This window comes from Staurois parvus, unplaced genomic scaffold (genome assembly GCF_062004578.1).
Source record: "Staurois parvus isolate SC_StPar_1 unplaced genomic scaffold, SC_StPar_1.0 ptg000467l, whole genome shotgun sequence".
NCBI lineage: Eukaryota > Metazoa > Chordata > Amphibia > Anura > Ranidae > Staurois > Staurois parvus.
The window spans coordinates 285,192-305,000 of NW_028318263.1; the positions used below are offsets into that span (position 1 = coordinate 285,192).

Below are 19,809 nucleotides of genomic sequence, written 5' to 3' on the forward strand. Positions count from 1 at the left end.
TCTGCAATCCTGTGAATTCGATGCGGTTGCTATGCTGCCGGCTTTCAATGGTTAACACAAAATATTGCCTCCGAGCTGCCTGCCAAACGCCTCTGAAGCCCCATGCAAAGTGGATCGCTTTTCAGAAGGGCACAAACGATGGCCAAACATTTTACCTTTTGGGCTTGTGTACATATTGGTACTGCTGTCCATGTAACAGCGACGTCAGGGATAAAGGAGGAGTTCACCTCTGGGACCAAGATATACGTTCCACCCAGGGGCGGACTGACAACTCACGGGGCCCCCGGGCAATAGGGGATCATGGGGCCCCTGTGTCCTCACCTACACTCAAACCACACCCAAAAAAGCCTACGAAAGGTACCAGAGGCATCTCATTGGGCCCCCTACTGACCCTGGGCCCTCCGGCAGAGCCCGAGTGCCCAAATGGTCAGTCCGCCCCTGGTTCCAACTCTTTTTAGGGTTCAACATGTAGCAAGTTCCCGCTCCTGCAGCCATTCCCCGATTATGCTCCCACCCGATGACAGTGGCCCAGGAATCTTCTCCCCGCACCCACTGTCACTATTTGCAAAGAGCATGGCCCTGCGGGGCTCCGCCCACACAACTGCATCATTCATTCATAGAGTTCCGTGAATGGGAGAACTACAAGTACCAAAAGCCTGTGCGGCTGATGGCTTGTAGTTCTGTCATCGTATCTGCCTGCCTGTACGAAGTACGAGCAGACAGCTTACACTGACAACCTGCAGGAGCCCTGCATTGTACCCGCAATCAGCAACGCGCCTAAAAAAGAAAATAGTAAATACACATTTTTTTTTTAACCTGCAAAAAAAAAGCATTTATCTTTATTTATTTCTTTTTAAAGGTGAACTTATCCTTTAAAGCAGGGCTCCACACAAAAGGGGAAATTCCGCTTTAAAGACTGGTCCCCCGCTCCCCATTAGGGATTGTCACATTTGGGGAGCATGTACCAGAAATTGACAGGTACCTGCTCCCATGTCCGCTGCGATCGCCTAGGTGATCGGAAGCAGACGTTGTAATCTCGTGGGACACGTGACAGGTCCCAGAAGACTATGGGGCCATTCAGGAAGTGCAGCACTACTCGCGCATGCGCAGTGGGCACCCGGCTGTTCAGTCGCAAACTGTCACAGCCGGGTGCCCACGCTGAAGATGCCGGCGCCTGGAAAACCAGACGACTGGTGAAATGGGCTGCGGGGAGGACACCATGGGATTGTGGGACAGGTAAGTGGCTGCTTTTTTAAAAGTCAACAGCTACTGACTTATTTTTTTACAGTGTGAGTGGAACTCCGCTTTAAATCCCAATACAGCAGAAAATCTGCTCCATTAAAAGGAAATATTTGCAATAAAAGGATAAAAATGAGATGCACATAGAACATTTCCCCGATGCTTGTAGAACAAGCTGAATGACAAGAATGGAGCGGCCTGAAAGGGAAACCTGAATTTGCTGTGACAGTTGATTATCTCAAAATAATTCAATCTAGTTATTACCATCAGCTGAATGCAGCAACCTGGTTGGCTGCTTAAAATGACTGCACTTTATGCTTCTTTCTAAACAAACTTCGAGACCCAGCATCACAGCCATTTGGTGGTGCCTCTGAGCTTCTGCAGGTTAGGTCAATAGTCGTGCCGATGCTCACCTACAAGGTGCTTGCGGACGTGCGCCATCGTGTAGAACTTCTTTTCACAGATGTCACAGGAGAACTTCTTCTCTGCGTAACCGTGGACAATCTTATTGTGTTCATGCAAGGACCAGAGCTTCTTAAATGTCTTCCCGCATGTTAAACACTAAAAGAAACAGCAACACATTATGAACACTTTAGTAGTATTCTAATATGAATCATTAACCAAAATCAAACGGCAGCAGTTTAGTCAACCTAAAGCAAAAGGGACAGAATTTACTACAGTGTAGTGCACCGCCCAGTGCAAAGAAGGGGACATACCCCGAAAGCTTGTCCTGAACATAGGATGTTAGTGCAAATAAAAAAGTCACAGACAATACTCAATTATTTCTGTCACAAGTGCACCAATATGGCTACAACCACCTCGAAGATAATCAAAATATTTGAAACTCAAGGGACTGTAATGGGGTCCAGCAGCCCACTTCTGGACCCCATTACAGTCCCCTGAGTTTCAAATATTTTGATTATCTTCAAGGTGATTGTAGTCGTTATAGTGCACTTGCGACAGAAACAATTGCGTACTGTCCATGATACTTTTTTTATTGGCACTAACATACAATTTTTTAGGACAAGCTTTTGGGTTATGTCCCCTTCTAAAAAGGTCCGAGCAGTACTGCTTGGACCTTGAAGAAGAGGACATACCCAGAAAGCTTGTCCTGAAACTAGTATGTTAGTGCCAATAAAAAAAGTATCATGGACAGTACTCAATTATCTTCTAAATCTTCATGTTTAGTCTTGGTTCACAATACTGCGACCTGAAAGTTTTGTGACTTTGCCAGGTGCGACTTTGCCAGGCAACTTTCAGGTAATCTTCCTGTAATGTCGGATCCAAACCACATCAATATGGATGAGGATCCGACTTGGATGTGACTTCCAGTAAAGTCTATGGGCACAAGTCGAATAGAAGTCGCCTTGAAGTAGTACGGGAACCTTTTCTTCAGTAGTGCGAATTAAGATGGCTCTCATTGACTAACATGGGATTTCACATGTCATGCGACTTGAGGTCTCACAAGTCGGTTCCCAAGTCGCGGCAGTGTGAACCGAGTCATATACTCCAATGTTATTCAAACAAGTTCACAACAACAAAAATGATTTCACCAATGTAAACGTCAGCACAAAATAATGAAAAACTTCTTAGATTGGAACCCTTACAAATCTCATAGAAATCAACATCATGAAGATCACCCTTCATAAATTATTAGGGTCTAGGCAGATTTTTTACACCACAAGTCATTTCAAGTATCACTCTTATCTAGGCGCATGCAAGAAGCTAAATATTAAAATGCAGGTCAGCAAAATCCCAATTTACGTATTTTTGAATGTAATGTGTGTGGAAAGCTTTAAACAGATTGTACAAAGACCATCAGATTTACTGCAGAGATCAATGATAATCAAATGTGCCTGTCTATACCTCCAATCCAATTTACATCCAAATCAGGAAAGCCTTCACACTACACGGCTGTTGGTACAATCGAAGAGTAACCTATGTGGCCTTCAAAAGCCTTGGGACAGACTCAGCAGTCAGAGGTCATCTGAAGTCAGAACCTACTGCTCTGGTCTCAAAAACTGTCTCCTAGCTCCTGAGTGTTTATAGCAGTGCCAAATACAAAAGCTCCAAAGAAACGTAAACATTCACACTTGCAAATGGACCCGACACCAATTACATGTGAGAACCCCAGCAAGGGTTCCCAGCAATTAGCTGCAGGAGGCAGCCCCATCGAAACCAATGGGAGCCTGCAGTCTCCTGCAGCTAATCCTGTCCATTTGCATGCAGTTCACATACGTCCAGGGGAGACTATCACAGGTGATCACTCCATCGGCGATTACACACTAGCAAGCTGCGGTTAGCTGTGGGAAGCGGTAGCCTCCCATTGCTTTCGATGAGACTGCCTCCTGAAGCTAATCACCAGGAATCCCCGTTGGAGTTCTCACATGTAATCAGTGTTGGGGAACATTTGCAAGTGTGAGAAATGTGAACTTTTGTTTTACATAGTTTTGTACATTGAAAAGCTGGAGAAGAATGTGTAGGATCAGGGAGTTGGGATGGCAGCAACTGTCAGACTGTATACTGGAGGAGTCAAGGATGTCGCATATGATCAGAGTAGAAAAAAAAAAAAGTTGTATTCCTAAACTGGCCATAAATTTTTACTTGACTTGTCTGCTATGGACTGATGAACAAAGGAAGCAAATACACAATGCTAACCAAAAATTTGAGGTTTACAGATTTATATATTTTTTTGTGCTTAAGATTAAAAACTTTAACCGAAGGGAAAGAGATTTGCCAAAAAAATGATATATGCTGGAATGCTTTAAAGTAGAAAATTTCTGAACAAAAGGGCCAGTTTACCGTCCTTCAGACTTTGGGGAAGCCGGACTTTGGCCATTGGGAGTAAAGGTCCAGAGGTCAGTGGGAAAAAAAAATGCCCCATTTTTGGTGTCTGTAGGAGGAATTTTGCCCCATCATTGGGGTCGTTGGGCCCCATTGTTGGTGTCATTGGGAGAAATTGTGTCCCATCATTGGTGTCATTTGGAGGAGTTGTGACCCATCGTTGGTACCATTGGGAGGCAACTTTTCCCCTTTGTTGATGTTAGTGGGGGAAAATATGCCCCAAAGGTCAGATAAAAGCAAGCAAAGGGCCGCAGTTTGGAGACCCCTGCTTTAAAGCATATAAACAATCAAATTCTTGGTTTGTTTTGCCTCAGAGCTCCGCTTCCTGATGGGGCAAGGTACCCTGGTCCACCTTGTCCAAAGCCAGGCAGACCCTGCTTGATAGGGACCTGCCGAATCAGGGTCACTAAGTACTTGGTAAGGGCTTTCCAGAGGACCCGGATGGGAAAAGGAAAAAGAACAAATGGGTCACATATCCTCTCCCTTCTCCTTAGGGGCAAGCCCTGAGAAAACCTGCACCCTCAGTCCCTGTGATAAATATGTGCAGTAAAATAAAAAGTGGCAAGTGCAGTGGGGCAGTAAAGCAGCCCATAGAGGATTTAAATTTCTTTTCTTCCAAAACAGGTGGAAGGAAAGAAAATCAGTCAGTGTTGATGGAGTAATGCCTTCCACAGCGCAATTGTGTTCTGCCAGTGCAGAGGCACGGGGAGCCTTCCCGACCAACAGAACACAATGATTACTGCTAGTGGCTATAGTCACTGGCAGTAATCCTATGTTCAAACTCCAACAAGCTGGCTGTACCCAAGTCAATCGATCGATTGACTTTCTTCCTAGATTATAAACTCAAACGAGCCGGGCCCTCTGTTTTCTTTTGTACCAAATTGCATTGTAACTGTAGTGTCTGCCTTCATTTTGTACAGCGCTGCGCAAACTGTTGGCGCCATATAAATCTTGTATAATCCTAAAATATAATTATACAGGATTTATATGGTGCCAACAGTTTGCTCAGCGCTTTACAATATAACGGGAGACAATACAGCAACGATACAGTTCAATACAAGAGGGATAGGAGGGCCTGTTCCTGGGAGCTTACAATCTAAGAGATAACATGGTGAATACTTTGCAGGGGTCCGGAGTATAGTGTATTATTATTATACAGGATTTATGGTGCCAACAGTTTGCTCAGCACTTTACAATATAACGGGAGACAATACAGCAATAATACAGTTCAATACAAGAGGGTTAGGAGGGCCTAATCCTTGGAGCTTACAATCTAAGGGGGAGGGGCTAGTGGTACAAAAGGTAATAACTGTGGGGGATGGACTGGTAGGAGGAATAGAAGATTCCATTATTAGCTGAGGGCAGGATAGGCTATAATAATAGACTTGGGTATAATCAGCCTGCCCATAGATGACTTGAATCTTGGCAGGTCCCGGCTGAACCGTCCAAATTTCGATGGATGTATAGCCTGAATACAGACGCAATAATGATGTAATTACACCCTATCATAACGGTCAAATAAGTGGCTCTAAATTACGAAGACACCCAAATATTCTTTTTTCCAACAGAAAACCTATCCAACCAATGCAATTAACTGCACAAGTTGCCACAACAGAGAGAGAGAGTACAGTGGAGTGCACAGTGGGTCCATCATTCAGCACCGTGGCCTTGCAATGTGGAGGTTTTGGGTTGAATAGCCAACAGGCTCTGTAAGAGCTGTAGATTTTCTCTCGGTTTGCAATTCCCCAGATTGCTCTGGTTGCCTCTCACAACCCAAGAACGTACAAGAGCGCAGTGAGCGACTGGTGTCAGGAGCTCAGTAACCAACGATTTTAGAGGCTCTGCTGAGAAAAGCATAGTTCTACCTAAACATGTTTAGATCTTGTACTTTTAAATCTTTTTTAAAAATGAAGGATGTCTCACATTGTGCAAACAGCTGAATCCTGTAGAAATCTTCACTGCAATGGCCTGTCCTCTTCCTGTTTTTGAACTTTGGGCATTGCAGTGGTTAACAGCTTAAGGTGCTCAGGCAGAAGAGCAATGTGGGCCGGCGAGGACCCGCCTTCTTCCTTATCCATTGAGAGAAAAAAAAAAAATCTTATTGATTACACAGCCTGTAACACCATCTGGGAATAGGCGAGGATCTGATCAGTCACAGGATTGTCTCCCCCACTGCAGCGCCAGAGGTTCAGACACAGGAAGAGGACAGGGCATCTCTGCAATACATTTTTCTCCAGGATCCAGCTGCATGCACAACCGGAGAAATATCTTCTTACAGGTTAAATTATGTAAATTACCAAAAACCAATCAGCGCCATAAAAAAAAAAAAAAAAGATCGAAATCTAAAGAACTGCATGTTGGACACTTAGGTACAATCCACAACATCCCACTGAAAATTTTAAAATACATCAAGTGCAGCGCAATAATACTGGAAAGTTCATAAGCCACTATGAATAGATGAGAACACCAAGGATGATCCTGTGATACAAAATAAGTAGTGGTGCTCCGAAATGGAAATTCTGGTGCCGAAAACGGAAAATTCAAAATGCACTTTGCGGAAAACCGAAATGCGCAGTTTTTAAAAATGAATATATATTTTTTCGAAAAAAATACGATTAAGAAAAACTATTAAAAAAAAACCAAAAAAACAATATACACCCCAATATTTTTACTAAAATATGAAAGGCGAGTAAATAGATACCCAACATGTCACGTTTTAAAATTGCACAAGCTCGTGGAATGGCGTGAAACTGCGGTGCTTAAAAATCTCCATGGGTGATGCTTTAAAATTTTCTACAGGTTAGCAGTGTAAAGTTACAGAGGAAGTCTAGTGCGAGAAATATTGCTCTTGCTCCGACGTTCGCTGCGATATCTCATGTGTGTGGTTTGAACAGCATTTACATATGTGGGCATGGCCTATGTATGTGTTCACCACTACGTGCGAGCACGGGGGGGACGGGGGCACTTTACACTTTTTAAAAGAAATGTATTTAATGTTTTTTTTTTTTTTGGCACTGTTCCTTTAAAAAAAAATTTTAATCACTTTTATTCTTATCACAAGGAATGTGTGATAGACATAATTAGTGACAGGTCCTCTTTATGGAGAAAGATATGGGGTCAATAAGACCCCACATCTCTCCTCTGCAATGTAGAGCATTAGATTAAAAATGCATTGATCTAGAAAAAGATAAAAAAAAAAAAGGCCGGAGCGGGAAGTGACATCGCTCCGGTCCTCCAAGGGCATAGTGATGAGTGGTGGCCATCTTTCCTTCACTCATCTCTATGCCCAGCGCCGGAATCGATGGTCTCTCAGGTAAGGCTGAGAACTACCGAGCGGCGGCCGATGGCGAGGGGAAGGTTTTCTTTCACTGTATCAGTGCTTTTTTTTCATTTCGGCTAATGGCCAAAAAGGGGTGTTTTCGGCCACCGAAATTTCAGTGTATCCCTAAAGATAAGTGATGATATTCAAACATCCAAGTATAAAGGTGCTCTTGTGCCCGCCACCAGAGGAAATCAGGCCGTTCACCTTACTGATTTGACCCCTGAACAGAAAGGTCACATTGCGCTTTTCCCCTAGGGGATCAAACCCAATGCCAGATCTTCAGCCTCCTCAAATAATAGCGGTGTAGCCGTCAAAATGTTATCATGAAAGCAAAAACAGACATAGTGCTCTCTGTTTGACAAATTTATTAAAAGGTGAAAGTAAAAGTTGCACTTACAAAAGGTGGTACTGAACCAGTGCATAAGAAAACAGCATTTCAATTGCAGAAGTGTGCAGCTGATCCAAAAAAAAAGCTGTGGGTGACATCAGAGGCATGGCTCCTCCTCCCGTACGCGTTACGTCCTACGGGACTTTGTCAGGAAGAGCGGTGCCACACTGTCACCCTTCTCATAAATACTACCACTGATAGCATGACATCGGCATCCCTGCTGGAGAGCTTCCCTCCATTCCGCTCTTGAATAGGAAGTGAAAGATATCCCTCCAGGGGCTAGAAAAAACCCCAAAAAGTTCAACTGTTCGAGGTAAGTTGAGGGCTAATTCCTGGATTAGGAGAAGCTTAAAGCTGAACTCCAGGATCCAACTCACTTTGCACTCCTAGCTTCCTGGCACCATGCACATTAAAGGACTTTATGCAAGGTCTTACTTTTTAACCACTCGCCTACGGGGCACTTATACCCCCTTCCTGCCCAGGCCAATTTTCAGCGCTGTCACACTTTGAATGACAGTTGTGCGGTCATGCAACACTGTACCCATGTGAAATTATCATTTTTTTTTTTAGATAGAGGTGGTATTTAATCACCTCGGGGTTTTTTATTTTTTGCTAAACAAACCAAAAACAACTGAAAATTAAAAACAAAAAAACCTTTTTTCTTAGTTTGTGTAATAAAATTTTGTAAATAAGTGATTTTTCTCCTTCACTGATATGCGCTAATGAGGCTGCACTGATGGGCACTGATAGGCAGCACTGGTAGGTGGCACTGATGGGCATTGACAGGCATCACTGATGGGCACTGAAAGGCAGCACTCATATATGGCACTGATAGGAGGCACTTACTGGCACTGTCAGGCGGCTCTGATACACAGCTCAGATGGGCACTGATATGTGGCATTGATGTGCACTGGTAAGCACTGATATGTGGCATTGATGTGCACTGGTAAGCACTGATATGTGGCACTGATGTGCACTGGTAGGCACTGATATGTGGCATTGATGAGCACTGACAGGTGGCACTGCTGGGGCTACACTAATCATCAGGGCACACTGATCATCATAAGCAGATCTCAGGAGGAAGCTCCGGATGCGGACTCTCAGACCATCACTCTACGCATTTCGATGGAAAAGACGCATATCCATTCCTTAGGAAGGGGGAGCATTTTTCTCCCCAAAACATGCAGAGTGACAACCCAAGAGCCATGTAGTAATCACTCCGCATGCATGGCTTCCTGCTTAGACCTTACTGCCCATTAGGTCTCCCTGCCGATTTCAGACATCACTCATTCCCAGACCGTCAAAGCTACACCGAGGGACTCTACATACAGGACAACCCTGCAGATCCCACCTATTTAGTTCTTTCTTCAATGCAGAATCAGGCTGAGAGGAGCAAGTCTGAGGGAATAGCCTTAATACAAGGCAATCACTCCTGGGTGTTTTTTTTTTTCAATAGGTTTTATTTAGTTTAAAGAGGTACAAATGCAGTTTACAAATCAATGCCCAAAAGCTGAGCAACCAGTATATCAACAAAAGTGATAACAAAAATGGTATAAGCAGCAAGGTGGCAAAACAGTGAAGGAGAAGGCAGCCCTAAGGAAAAAATGGCCGCAGGTTACACTATATAGAGCAATGGAACGACGTGGCATCCAACCACATCCCTCTGAGGCTGCCACGTGGCCCTGTGGTGTAACAGGTAGCGGAGGGGCTTGGTGACTTCACGATGTTTGTGGTCAGCTGACCGACACTGGTGGGAGTTCACGGATGGGAATCCGGAGACAGTCAGAGGGTATCAGCTACGCTATATATTTTATTTATATGTGCAATATTGGGTGCAATGGAGCATCTGTACCATGTGAGTGGCTCTTGTATATTTTAGTAAAATTATTTTATTTTAACGATAAAGCACTATTGGTTTGCCTATGTATTTTCTATAACGTGTGCTGAGCGGAGGAGGAGAAGGAGTTCAAAGAAGGAGCTGAATCAACACTGAAGGAGAAGCTTGGTAGAAGTCATACCATCCATATGTGTCCACCTAAAGGACGCAAGCCATTTTTAACCGAACTTAGTTGCGAGGTCAAAAATTTCAAGTGAGAGCTCAACTGGTGTCGTTGTTGGTGGAGGTGCACTATATATGAAAAAAGGGAAAATTTTTTATTGCATAAATCTTTTGAGATTAAAGGACCACGCTGTGGAGATGGACTGTATTAGTTCATTAGTTGTCTATATTGTTTATTACATCTTCTCACTGTCTAGCTGACATTGGGATTCTTTTAAAGCCACTATTTTTCATGTCACTATTTGTATTTGAGAGAAGCTCGGCACGGTTATTGTAATATTTTTGTTATTTAGCACATTTGTAGGTGTAGGTGTGGGTGACTTTTCATTTTTTTATTGGTTTTTTTATTTTTGAGGTAATTTATAATTTCTTACAGGTTCTTCTTTATATCTTTAATACTATTGATTGGATGACCAACATGACATCAGTCCGGTAATTGAGGATTAGGTTCTGTTAGGAATAGACATAGGAAGAAAAGAGAGAGGAAAGGAGGAGGGAAGGAGGAGGAGAGGAGAGGAGAGGAAAGGAGGAGGAGAGGAGAGGAAAGGAGGAGGAGAGGAGAGGAAAGGGAGGTGGGAGGGTGGGAGACATGGAGGGGTTTATTTACTAAAGCTGGAGAGTCCAAAATCAGACTCCCTTCTGCATAGAAACCAATCAGCTTCTAACCTCAGCTTGTTCAATGAAGCTTTGGCAATGAAACCTGGAAGCTGATTGGTTTCTATGCAGAAGTGAGTCTGATTTTGCACTCTCCAGCTTTAGTAAATAAACCCCGGAGTGTCCAGGCCACCGAGAGGCCACTTTTGCGTCTGTAAGGCTCAAGGAAATCATTGGATGTCGATATGCGCGCCATGGGCAAGATTCAACTTCTGAAAAATGGGTGAATTGCTTCCTCCACTCCTTAGCGATAGTAAGTTAAGAAGCTAGCAGAACAAAGTGGACCAACTGGAATTGGTGTTTATCAATGTTCATGGGTTTAAAATGCAGAAGGGCCAACCAAGGGTCTTCAGTAAGCAGCGTTGCAAGTAGTGAACGCAACAGTAAGAAAACCCTGGACCAGAAGCGGCCCAGGATAGGGCAGGTCCAACAAATATGATGAACATCACCAGGGACCTGGCAGTCTCAGAAGCATAGGCCTGAGTATCCATGTTGAATATGGGCTAGTCTGGAAGGGACCATCTACTTTATAGGCAGATTCCAGGATAGTAATCATTGATAGCACAGAAAGCAGTGGAGAACCAAACGTCCTGCCAGTCCAAGGAAGACTTGTGGGCCTTCAGATGTTCCTCCCACCGAAGGCCCTGGATTTCCTTTTCAAAAGTTGTATTGTTTGGTTCAAAAACCGTTGTACCAATCAGGAAACATAGCAATGCACATCTAAAGGATAAAAGATCCTATTCTGATGAACACTTTAGTCTGCTTTATTATTTGATTTTTACTTTTATGAAATTTAGGGGTATCATTTTCTGGACGTAGCAGCAACTACCATCGCCTATCAATTGCACTTTCTGGTTGGAGCTCCGCTTTTCTTACATACAGGTGTCCACAAAAGGATGATTTACGTTCACTTCTTGTTCTGGTGACAATGGTAAATTTTAACTTCCCACCACTTTCTGTTCCAACAACCACCAGGACAAATGAGAGTAAATCTCCACATAGGGAACACGTACTGCAATTAAAAAAAATCTTTCCCACTCCATCAGAAAAAAAAAAGTTTGGCTTTAGATCCATTGTAAGCTCTAATGAGCAGGGCCCTCTGTTTCCTCTTGTATTATAACTGTCATGTCCGCCTTCATTTTGTAAAGCGCTGCGCAAACTGTTGGAGCGATATTAAATCCTGTATAATAATAATAATAATATAATTTTAACTGAATAATTCACACGTGTTAAATTAATAAGAGTTTTATTGTAACAAATCTGTCTTTGCTCCAGTTACTTGTACAACACAATATTACCCAGAGAGGTCACTGAGAGCTTTGCGGTGAACGTAGAGGGTTGGAAGTGGAGCCAGAATACCAGGAGACATATGGAAACAGATGGGGCTGAGCGGACGTTTCATGGGACATTAGCCATGCCTCTACACAAAATGATCCCTGCTCAATGAGGCAGCGAGACGGGCAGCAGATTGTGACCCAAAGCGGAATGTCATTCGTACACAGAACTCGTGTCCTTGAATGAATGGCAGACGGGAGGACGGGACATGACAAAATCCCCCATTATCTCTGCTGGAAAGTACTTTTAATGGGTTTGTGTACACACACGAAAAAAAAAAAAAAATATCACTTAGTGCATTGTGAAAGGTTGACGTAATAGATGGGGAAATGCCTTTTATGACCGGTCACTGGAGCTCCCCACACCTGTCAATCACCGGGCTTACGCCCTGTTAGTCTGCCGCATTAAAATTATGCGAAAGTCAGGTGGTAAAAGGAGCAGCAGGCTACGAGACACTGCAGGTTAGAAAGAGAAGCAGGTCACACAGCATCCTATACCTAAACTACAACCTGATAACATGCAGCATGTTTATTCTGACTTTACCATTTAGGGTACGTCTGCAGAACGTTTGTTGAACCGTGTGTAAATAGAGATTGTTCTTGTGTTGGAAGTTCTACAGACCCCCTTCAACTCTTGCCGCACTTACCCTGACCCCCTTCAACTTTTGTCTCACCCTGACCCCCTCCAACTCTTGGCTCACTTACCCTGACCCCTTCAACTTTTGCCTCACTCCTCCTGAACCCCTCCCAACTCTGCCTCACTCCGCCTGAACCCCTCCCAACTCTGCCTCACACCTCCTGAACCCCTCTCAGCTCTGCCTCACTCCTCCTGAACCCCTCTCAACTCTGCCTCACTCCGCCTGAACCCCTTCCAACTCTGCCTCACTCCTCCTGAACCCCTCTCAACCCTGCCTCACTCCTCCTGAACCCCTCTCAGCCCTGCCTCACTCCTCCTGAACCCCTCCCAGCTCTGCCTCACTCCTCCTGAACCCCTCCCAGCTCTGCCTCACTCCTCCTGAACCCCTCCCAGCTCTGCCTCACTCCTCCTAAACCCCTCCCAGCTCTGCCTCACTCCTCCTGAACCCCTCCCAGCTCTGCCTCACTCCTCCTGAACCCCTCCCAGCCCTGCCTCACTCCCCCTGAACCCCTCCCAACTCTGCCTCACTCCCCCTGAACCCCTCCCAACCCTGCCTCACTCCCCCTGAACCCCCCCCAACCCTGCCTCACGCCTGACCCCTCTCAACCCTGCCTCACTCCTGACCCCTCTCAACCCTGCCTCACTCCTGACCCCTCTCAACCCTGCCTCACTCCCCCTGAACCCCTCCCAACCCTGCCTCACCCCTCTCAACCCTGCCTCACTCCTGACCCCTCCCAACCCTGCCTCACGCCTGACCCCTCCCAACCCTGCCTCACGCCTGACACCCTCCCAACCCTGCCTCACGCCTGACACCCTCCCAACCCTGCCTCACGCCTGACACCCTCCCAACCCTGCCTCACGCCTGACACCCTCCCAACCCTGCCTCACTCCTGACCCCTCCCAACCCTGCCTCACTCCTGACCCCTCCCAACCCTGCCTCACTTTTCACCGAACCTTTCAAACTCCTCCTCACTTAACACTGAATCCCCGCAGTTTTTATTCCTGGCATTAAAATAACAGGATTAATAGATTATGTGGTATTTAGGAGCCACAAATAAGTTATTAGTGACAGTAGCCAATTGGCGTAATCGGCTAAGAGTGATGAAAGTCAGAGAAGATCAGGGCCACTCTCACTAAATGCCAGGTCTGCTCAGAGAGGTAATGTGGAGTCTTTGGGATAAGCCAAAATAGTACAAGTGCCGTAGCGGCAAGACGGTAATAACGTTTTCTACAAAACATGCATGGTAGCAGCGACATTTCTATATAGACCAGTGCCATGTACAACAGCCAAACCCAACGAGAGGCACATTCAAAGTGGGCCCTGGAGCAGGCAAGTATTCGTTGAGATGGGACATGACCCAATTTCTGCCCCATCACCTCACACTACCTCCTAACCTCTGGCTCCTGCTGAGGCTTACACAGCCACTGTAATCTCGGGCCTCAAAGCTCACACCAACAGCCTCCTTCATCCAAATGCTTCTAGTCAGGAGGACCACATCTGGAGTTACGGCTGAGGCTTCACTTACCAGTGCACCTGCAACCCCAACCGCAACCTCTGGCTCCTGCTGAGGCTTACACAGCCACTGTAATCTCGGGCCTCAAAGCTCACACCAACAGCCTCCTTCATCCATATGCTTCTAGTCAGGAGGCCCACATCTGGAGCTACGGCTGAGGCTCCACTTACCAGTGCACCTGCAAACTACAACCTCTGACTCCTGCTGAGGCTTACACAACCACTGTAATCTCGGGCCTCAAAGCTCACACCAACAGCCTCCTTCATCCAAATGCTTCTAGTCAGGAGGACCACATCTGGAGTTCCGGCTGAGGCTCCATTTACCAGTGCACCTGCAAACTACAACCTCTGACTCCTGCTGAGGCTTACACAACCACTGTAATCTCGGGCCTCAAAGCTCACACCAACAGCCTCCTTCATCCAAATGCTTCTAGTCAGGAGGACCACATCTGGAGTTCCGGCTGAGGCTCCATTTACCAGTGCACCTGCAACCACAACCTCTGGCTCCTGCTGGTAATCTCTGGCCTCAAAGCTCACACCAACAGCCTCCTTCATCCATATGCTTCTAGTCAGGGGGACCACATCTGGAGTTACGGCTGAGGTTCCACTTACCAGTGCGCCTGCAACCACAACCTCTGGCTCCTGCTGAGGCTTACACAGCCACTGTAATCTCTGGCCTCAAAGCTCACACCAACAGCCTCCTTCATCCAAATGCTTCTAGTCAGGAGGACCACATCTGGAGTTCCGGCTGAGGCTCCATTTACCAGTGCACCTGCAACCACAACCTCTGGCTCCTGCTGGTAATCTCTGGCCTCAAAGCTCACACCAACAGCCTCCTTCATCCAAATGCTTCTAGTCAGGAGGACCACATCTGGAGTTCCGGCTGAGGCTCCATTTACCAGTGCACCTGCAACCACAACCTCTGACTCCTGCTGAGGCTTACACAGCCACTGTAATCTCTGGCCTCAAAGCTCACACCAACAGCCTCCTTCGCCCAAATGCTACTGGTCAAAAAGACCACATCTGGAGTTCCGGCTGAGGCGCCATTTACCAGTGCGCCTGCAACCCCAACCATTACTGCGCCAGCTCTCCACATCCCACTAACATGCCTGAAAACTCTCCACAATATCACAGGAGAGGAATCTATGTGCTGTGAAGTCGAGTTTATGGAGAGGTTCATCACCCGTAACAAGGGATCATCCACAAAGCTTACCCTAACTCCCCTCCACCCCCCAAATAAAACAGGGTCAAACTGAGACATCCGTGAGAAAATGAAAGAGAAACAGCCTCTGAGGTATACTTTAATAACAAACATTGTATCGTTCCTAACAATGTGTACAGTTTCATATGATTCCCATTGTCGTCTTGATAAACAATTACACATTTAGCTGTGTGTATAATCTGTGCTTCAGACGTAACAAGTAAAACAGGCTTTTATCAACACCTCAGCCAAAGTGTATGTCAACTCAGTCATTACAATATCTCAAGCTTAAACATTTTGAAACTGCTTTTCAATTTTTTTAAAATTATTATTATTATTATACAGTATTTATAAAGCGCCGATAGTTCGCTCAGCGCTGTACATTACAAAGGGGGACAGAACATGTGACAGAACAATACCAATACAATGCAAAACATGAGGGGATCGAGGGCCCTGCTCCTTGGAGCTTACAATCTAGGAGGGAGGGGATGGTGGTACAGGAGGAGATAGCTGTGGGGGATGGAGTGGTAGGAAGAGTGGGGGAGGTCGGCAAGTTAGCAGGGGGTGGGGTAGGCTTCCCTGAATAGATGGGTTTTCAGGGTGCGCCTAAAGGAGAGGAGAGTAGGTGATAATCTGATGGGTTGGGGCAGGGAGTTCCAGAGGCTGGGCGACACCCTGGAGAAGTCCTGGAGGCGGGCATGGGAGGAGGAGACCAGGGAACTAGAGAGAAGGAGGTCTTGTGAGGAGCGGAGTGTGCGTGTTGGGCGGTACTTGGATATTAGGTCAGTGATGTAGTTCGGGGCAGTATGGTGGACGGCTTTGTACGTCAGTGTAAACATTTTGAATTTGATCCGTTGGGCAATCAGAAGCCAGTGGAGGGATTGGCAGAGGGGGGTGGAGGACACTGAGTGGAGGCCAGTGGAGGGATTGGCAGAGGGGGGTGGCGTCATCATTAAAATAATGCTAGGAAGGTCCCCGTTTGGCGCATCCTGTTATAGGGCCACAGCGCTCTGTCTGCGGAACGCGCTCAATGCACAAACCTTACAGCGTCGGAGTTCCTAATTCTGATCTGAATTCACTCCCTGAACTGCCAATAATCCTCTGTAGAGTACAAACTGAAGCCTATCTAGGAACAACAGGAGGCTCTACAGACCGCTCTTCACCCGACCGTCTCTGTGTAGCATCAAAAATATACAACTATATTGCCAAAAGTATTGGGCCCGCCTTCCAAATCATTGGATTCAGGTGTCCTAACCACCACCATTTATGGGGCAGGTCTGGTCTCAGGGAACCCCTGCTAAAAATTACAATATTATTATTTATTTCAGGTACTTATAGAGCGCTGTCAATTTACATCAGTCCCCACCCCCGAGGAGTGTACAATCTAAGGTCCCTAACTCATATTCATACATATACATACTAGGGACAATTTAGACAGGAGCCAATTAACCTACCAGCATGTTTTTGGAGTGTGGGAGGAAACCGGAGTACCCGGAGGAAACCCACACAGGCACAAGGAGAGCATGCAAACTCCAGGCAGGTGGTGCCGTGGTTGAGATTCGACCCAATGACCCGAGTACCATGACCACAGGTGTAAAAAAAAAAAAATCAAACACCTAGGCATGCAGACTGCTTCTACTAAGGGTCCTTTCACACGGGGCGGACCCATTCAGCGAATCCGCTTGCCCAGGGGGTGGTTCTCTCCGCTGAGCAAGCGGAGGAGAGATCTGTGTCCGTCCCGCTGCTGCAGACCAGGCACAGAGAAGCTTGCTGTCCTCAATGGGCGGTCGGATGGAAACGAACCGCCTGTCTGTTTCCATCCGACCCAAAGGACAGTAGGGGAACTAGATCCCCATTTGTCTCTTTTTTTGTGGGTCGGATCGGATTGGATGTCGGTGGGTGTAAACAGACAATTACTTTACACCCGACGCATAGAAGAGAATGGAGGTTTCTGATCGGGTCCACCTGAAAAACGGGCAGACGGACATGATCGGAATGTCCATGTGACAAGAAGCCAAACATTGGTGAAAGAATGGGTCGCTCTCAGGAGCTCAGTGACTCCAAGCGTGGTCCTGTGATAGGTGGTCACCTGTGCAATAAGTCCATCCGTGACATTTCCTGGCTACTAAATATTCCACGCTCAACTGTTAGTGGGATTATAACAAAGTGGAAGCAACTGGGAACAACAGCAACTCAGCCACCAAGTGGTAAGCCACGTCACATGACAGCTGCATCCAAGCCTTACATCACCAAGTGCAATGCAAAGTGTCGGATGCCGTGGTGTAAAGCATGCCGCCACCGGACTAAAGCAGTGGAGACGTGTTCTCTGGCATGACCAATTACGCTTCTGTCTGGCAATCCGATGGACGTGTCTGGGTTTGGCGGTACCAGGAGAACGGTACTTGCCTGACTGCATTGTGCCAAGTGTAAAGTTTGGTGGAGGGGGGATTATGGTGTCGGGTTGATTTTCAGGGGTTGGGCTTGGCCCTCTAGTTCCAGTGAAGGGAACTCTTAAGACATCAGCATACCAAGACATTTTGGACAATTTCATGCTCCCAACTTTGTGGGAAGAGTTTGGGGACGGCCCCTTCCTGTTCCAACATGACTGCGCACCAGTGCACAAAGCAAGGTCCATAAAGACATGGAGGAGCCAGTTTGGGGTGGAGGAACTTGACTGTCCTGCACAAAGTCCTGACCTCAACCCCATAGAACACCTTTGGGATGAATTAGAGCGGAGACTGCGAGCCAGGCCTCCTCCCCCGACATCAGTGCCTGACCTGACAAATGTGCTTCTGGAAGAATGGTCCAACCTTCCCATAGACACCCTCCTAAACCTTGTGGACGGCCTTCCCAGAAGAGTTGAAGCTGTTATAGCTGCAAAGGGCGGGGCCAACTCAATATTGAACCCTACAGACTGAGACTGGGGGGCCATTAAAGGTCATGTGCGTGGAAAGGGCGGGGCCAACTCAATATTGAACCCTACGGACTAAGACTGGGGGCCATTAAAGGTCATGTGTGTGGTAAAGGGCGGGGCCAACTCAATATAGAACCCTACGGACTAAGACTGGGAGGCCATTAAAGGTCATGTGCGTGGCAAGGACGGGGCCAACTCAATATTGAACCCTACGGACTAAGACTGGGAGGCCATTAAAGGTCATGTGCGTGGAAAGGGCGGGGCCAACTCAATATTGAACCCTACAGACTGAGACTGGGGGGCCATTAAAGGTCATGTGCGTGGAAAGGGCGGGGCCAACTCAATATTGAACCCTACGGACTAAGACTGGGAGGCCATTAAAGGTAATGTGCGTGGAAAGGGCGGGGCCAACTCAATATAGAACCCTACGGACTAAGACTGGGAGGCCATTAAAGGTCATGTGCGTGGAAAGGCAGGCGGCAATATAGTGTATATAAAAGGATCAATTCAGAAACCTAAACACACTAATTTCTCTCCCCCCCAAGTCCAATGAGATTTAGAACATAGTCATATGGCTAAAATTTAATCTGAATATATTTACCCTTCCTTGGTATTTCCACCCCCCCTACTTAGCCCTACTTAGGACTCTGATGTAAAAGAGGGGGGGGGGGAATGAGAAATCGGATGTAAAAGAGGGGGGGGGGGGGGTTTACTGAGGAATCTGATGTACAAGGGGGGGGGTGTACTAAGGACCCTGTTGCAAGGGGGGGCGGGGCAAGAGTTCTGATGTAAACAGGGGGGGGGGGCAAGAGCTCTGATGTAAAGGGGGGGGGACTGGGAGCTCTGATGTAAAAAGGGGGGAGTACTGGGAGCTCTGATGTAAAGGGGGGGGGGTTACTGAGGGCTCTGATGTAAATGGGGGGCGGACTGAGAGCTCTGATGTAAAAAGGGGGGGACGGGACAACTGATGTAAAAGGGAGGAGGCCAACAACTCCTACGTAAAAGAGGGAGGCCAAAGACTCTGATGCAAAAGGGGGTGGAACTGAGAACTCTGATGTAAAGATGATGGGGGGGGGGGGTGTGACAACTTATGACTATTATGTGAATAGGGACCCTGATGTGATGTAGGGACCCCATGTTAGATTGAGGTGTCTTGAGATTCTGCATACTTTTAAAGGGTGCAATGACTAAAAAAGGGTTCAGAAACAAATGATCTAGAAGAGGTTTGGGGGGTACTTCTGGGTCAGGTCCGGACATACCCCTTAAGCACAAAACTACAGAAAAACCATCATAAAAGTGCAATAAACACACTGCAGTCACAAAGCTTTTGGATAAATGTTCACAATTATCCATTACTGGTCCTCCGGCGTACACTATATATAGGCGTGCGGTCCTTCAAGCGCAGGTCTGACGGGTAGACGTCTGGCGCACCATAGACCATTGAGTGTACTCCGTTTTCTCCGTCTCGGCTGGATGTCAGGTATTTGCAGATCATTAAAAGGCTCCTCATTATGGATACCGCTTCATCTGGCTGAGCAATTCTGCAAAGGACAAACCTCGCAGCCGGGGAGGCGGAATTCACCGTTTTTTTTTAGCTTTCGCTATAAATCAGGACTCCTTTGTCACCTCTCTGATACATTGTTACAGTTCTGGAAATGTATGCAAATCTATGAAGACTAGAGGAAGGAAAGCTCTACAATTGGA

At 46.5% G+C, this 19,809-nt stretch overlaps 1 protein-coding gene across 2 annotated transcripts in view; it reads right to left on the reverse strand.

The window, feature by feature from the left end:
* The window catches only part of ZBTB47 (zinc finger and BTB domain containing 47), a 101,528-nt gene that overhangs the window by 13,791 nt on the left and 67,928 nt on the right, over window positions 1-19,809 (reverse strand). For both annotated transcript variants that reach the window (XM_089689028.1, XM_089689027.1), the window contains exon 3: window positions 1,653-1,800. In XM_089689028.1, the coding sequence (XP_089545154.1) occupies window positions 1,653-1,800 (148 nt within the window). The remainder of the gene's footprint in view (window positions 1-1,652; window positions 1,801-19,809) is intronic.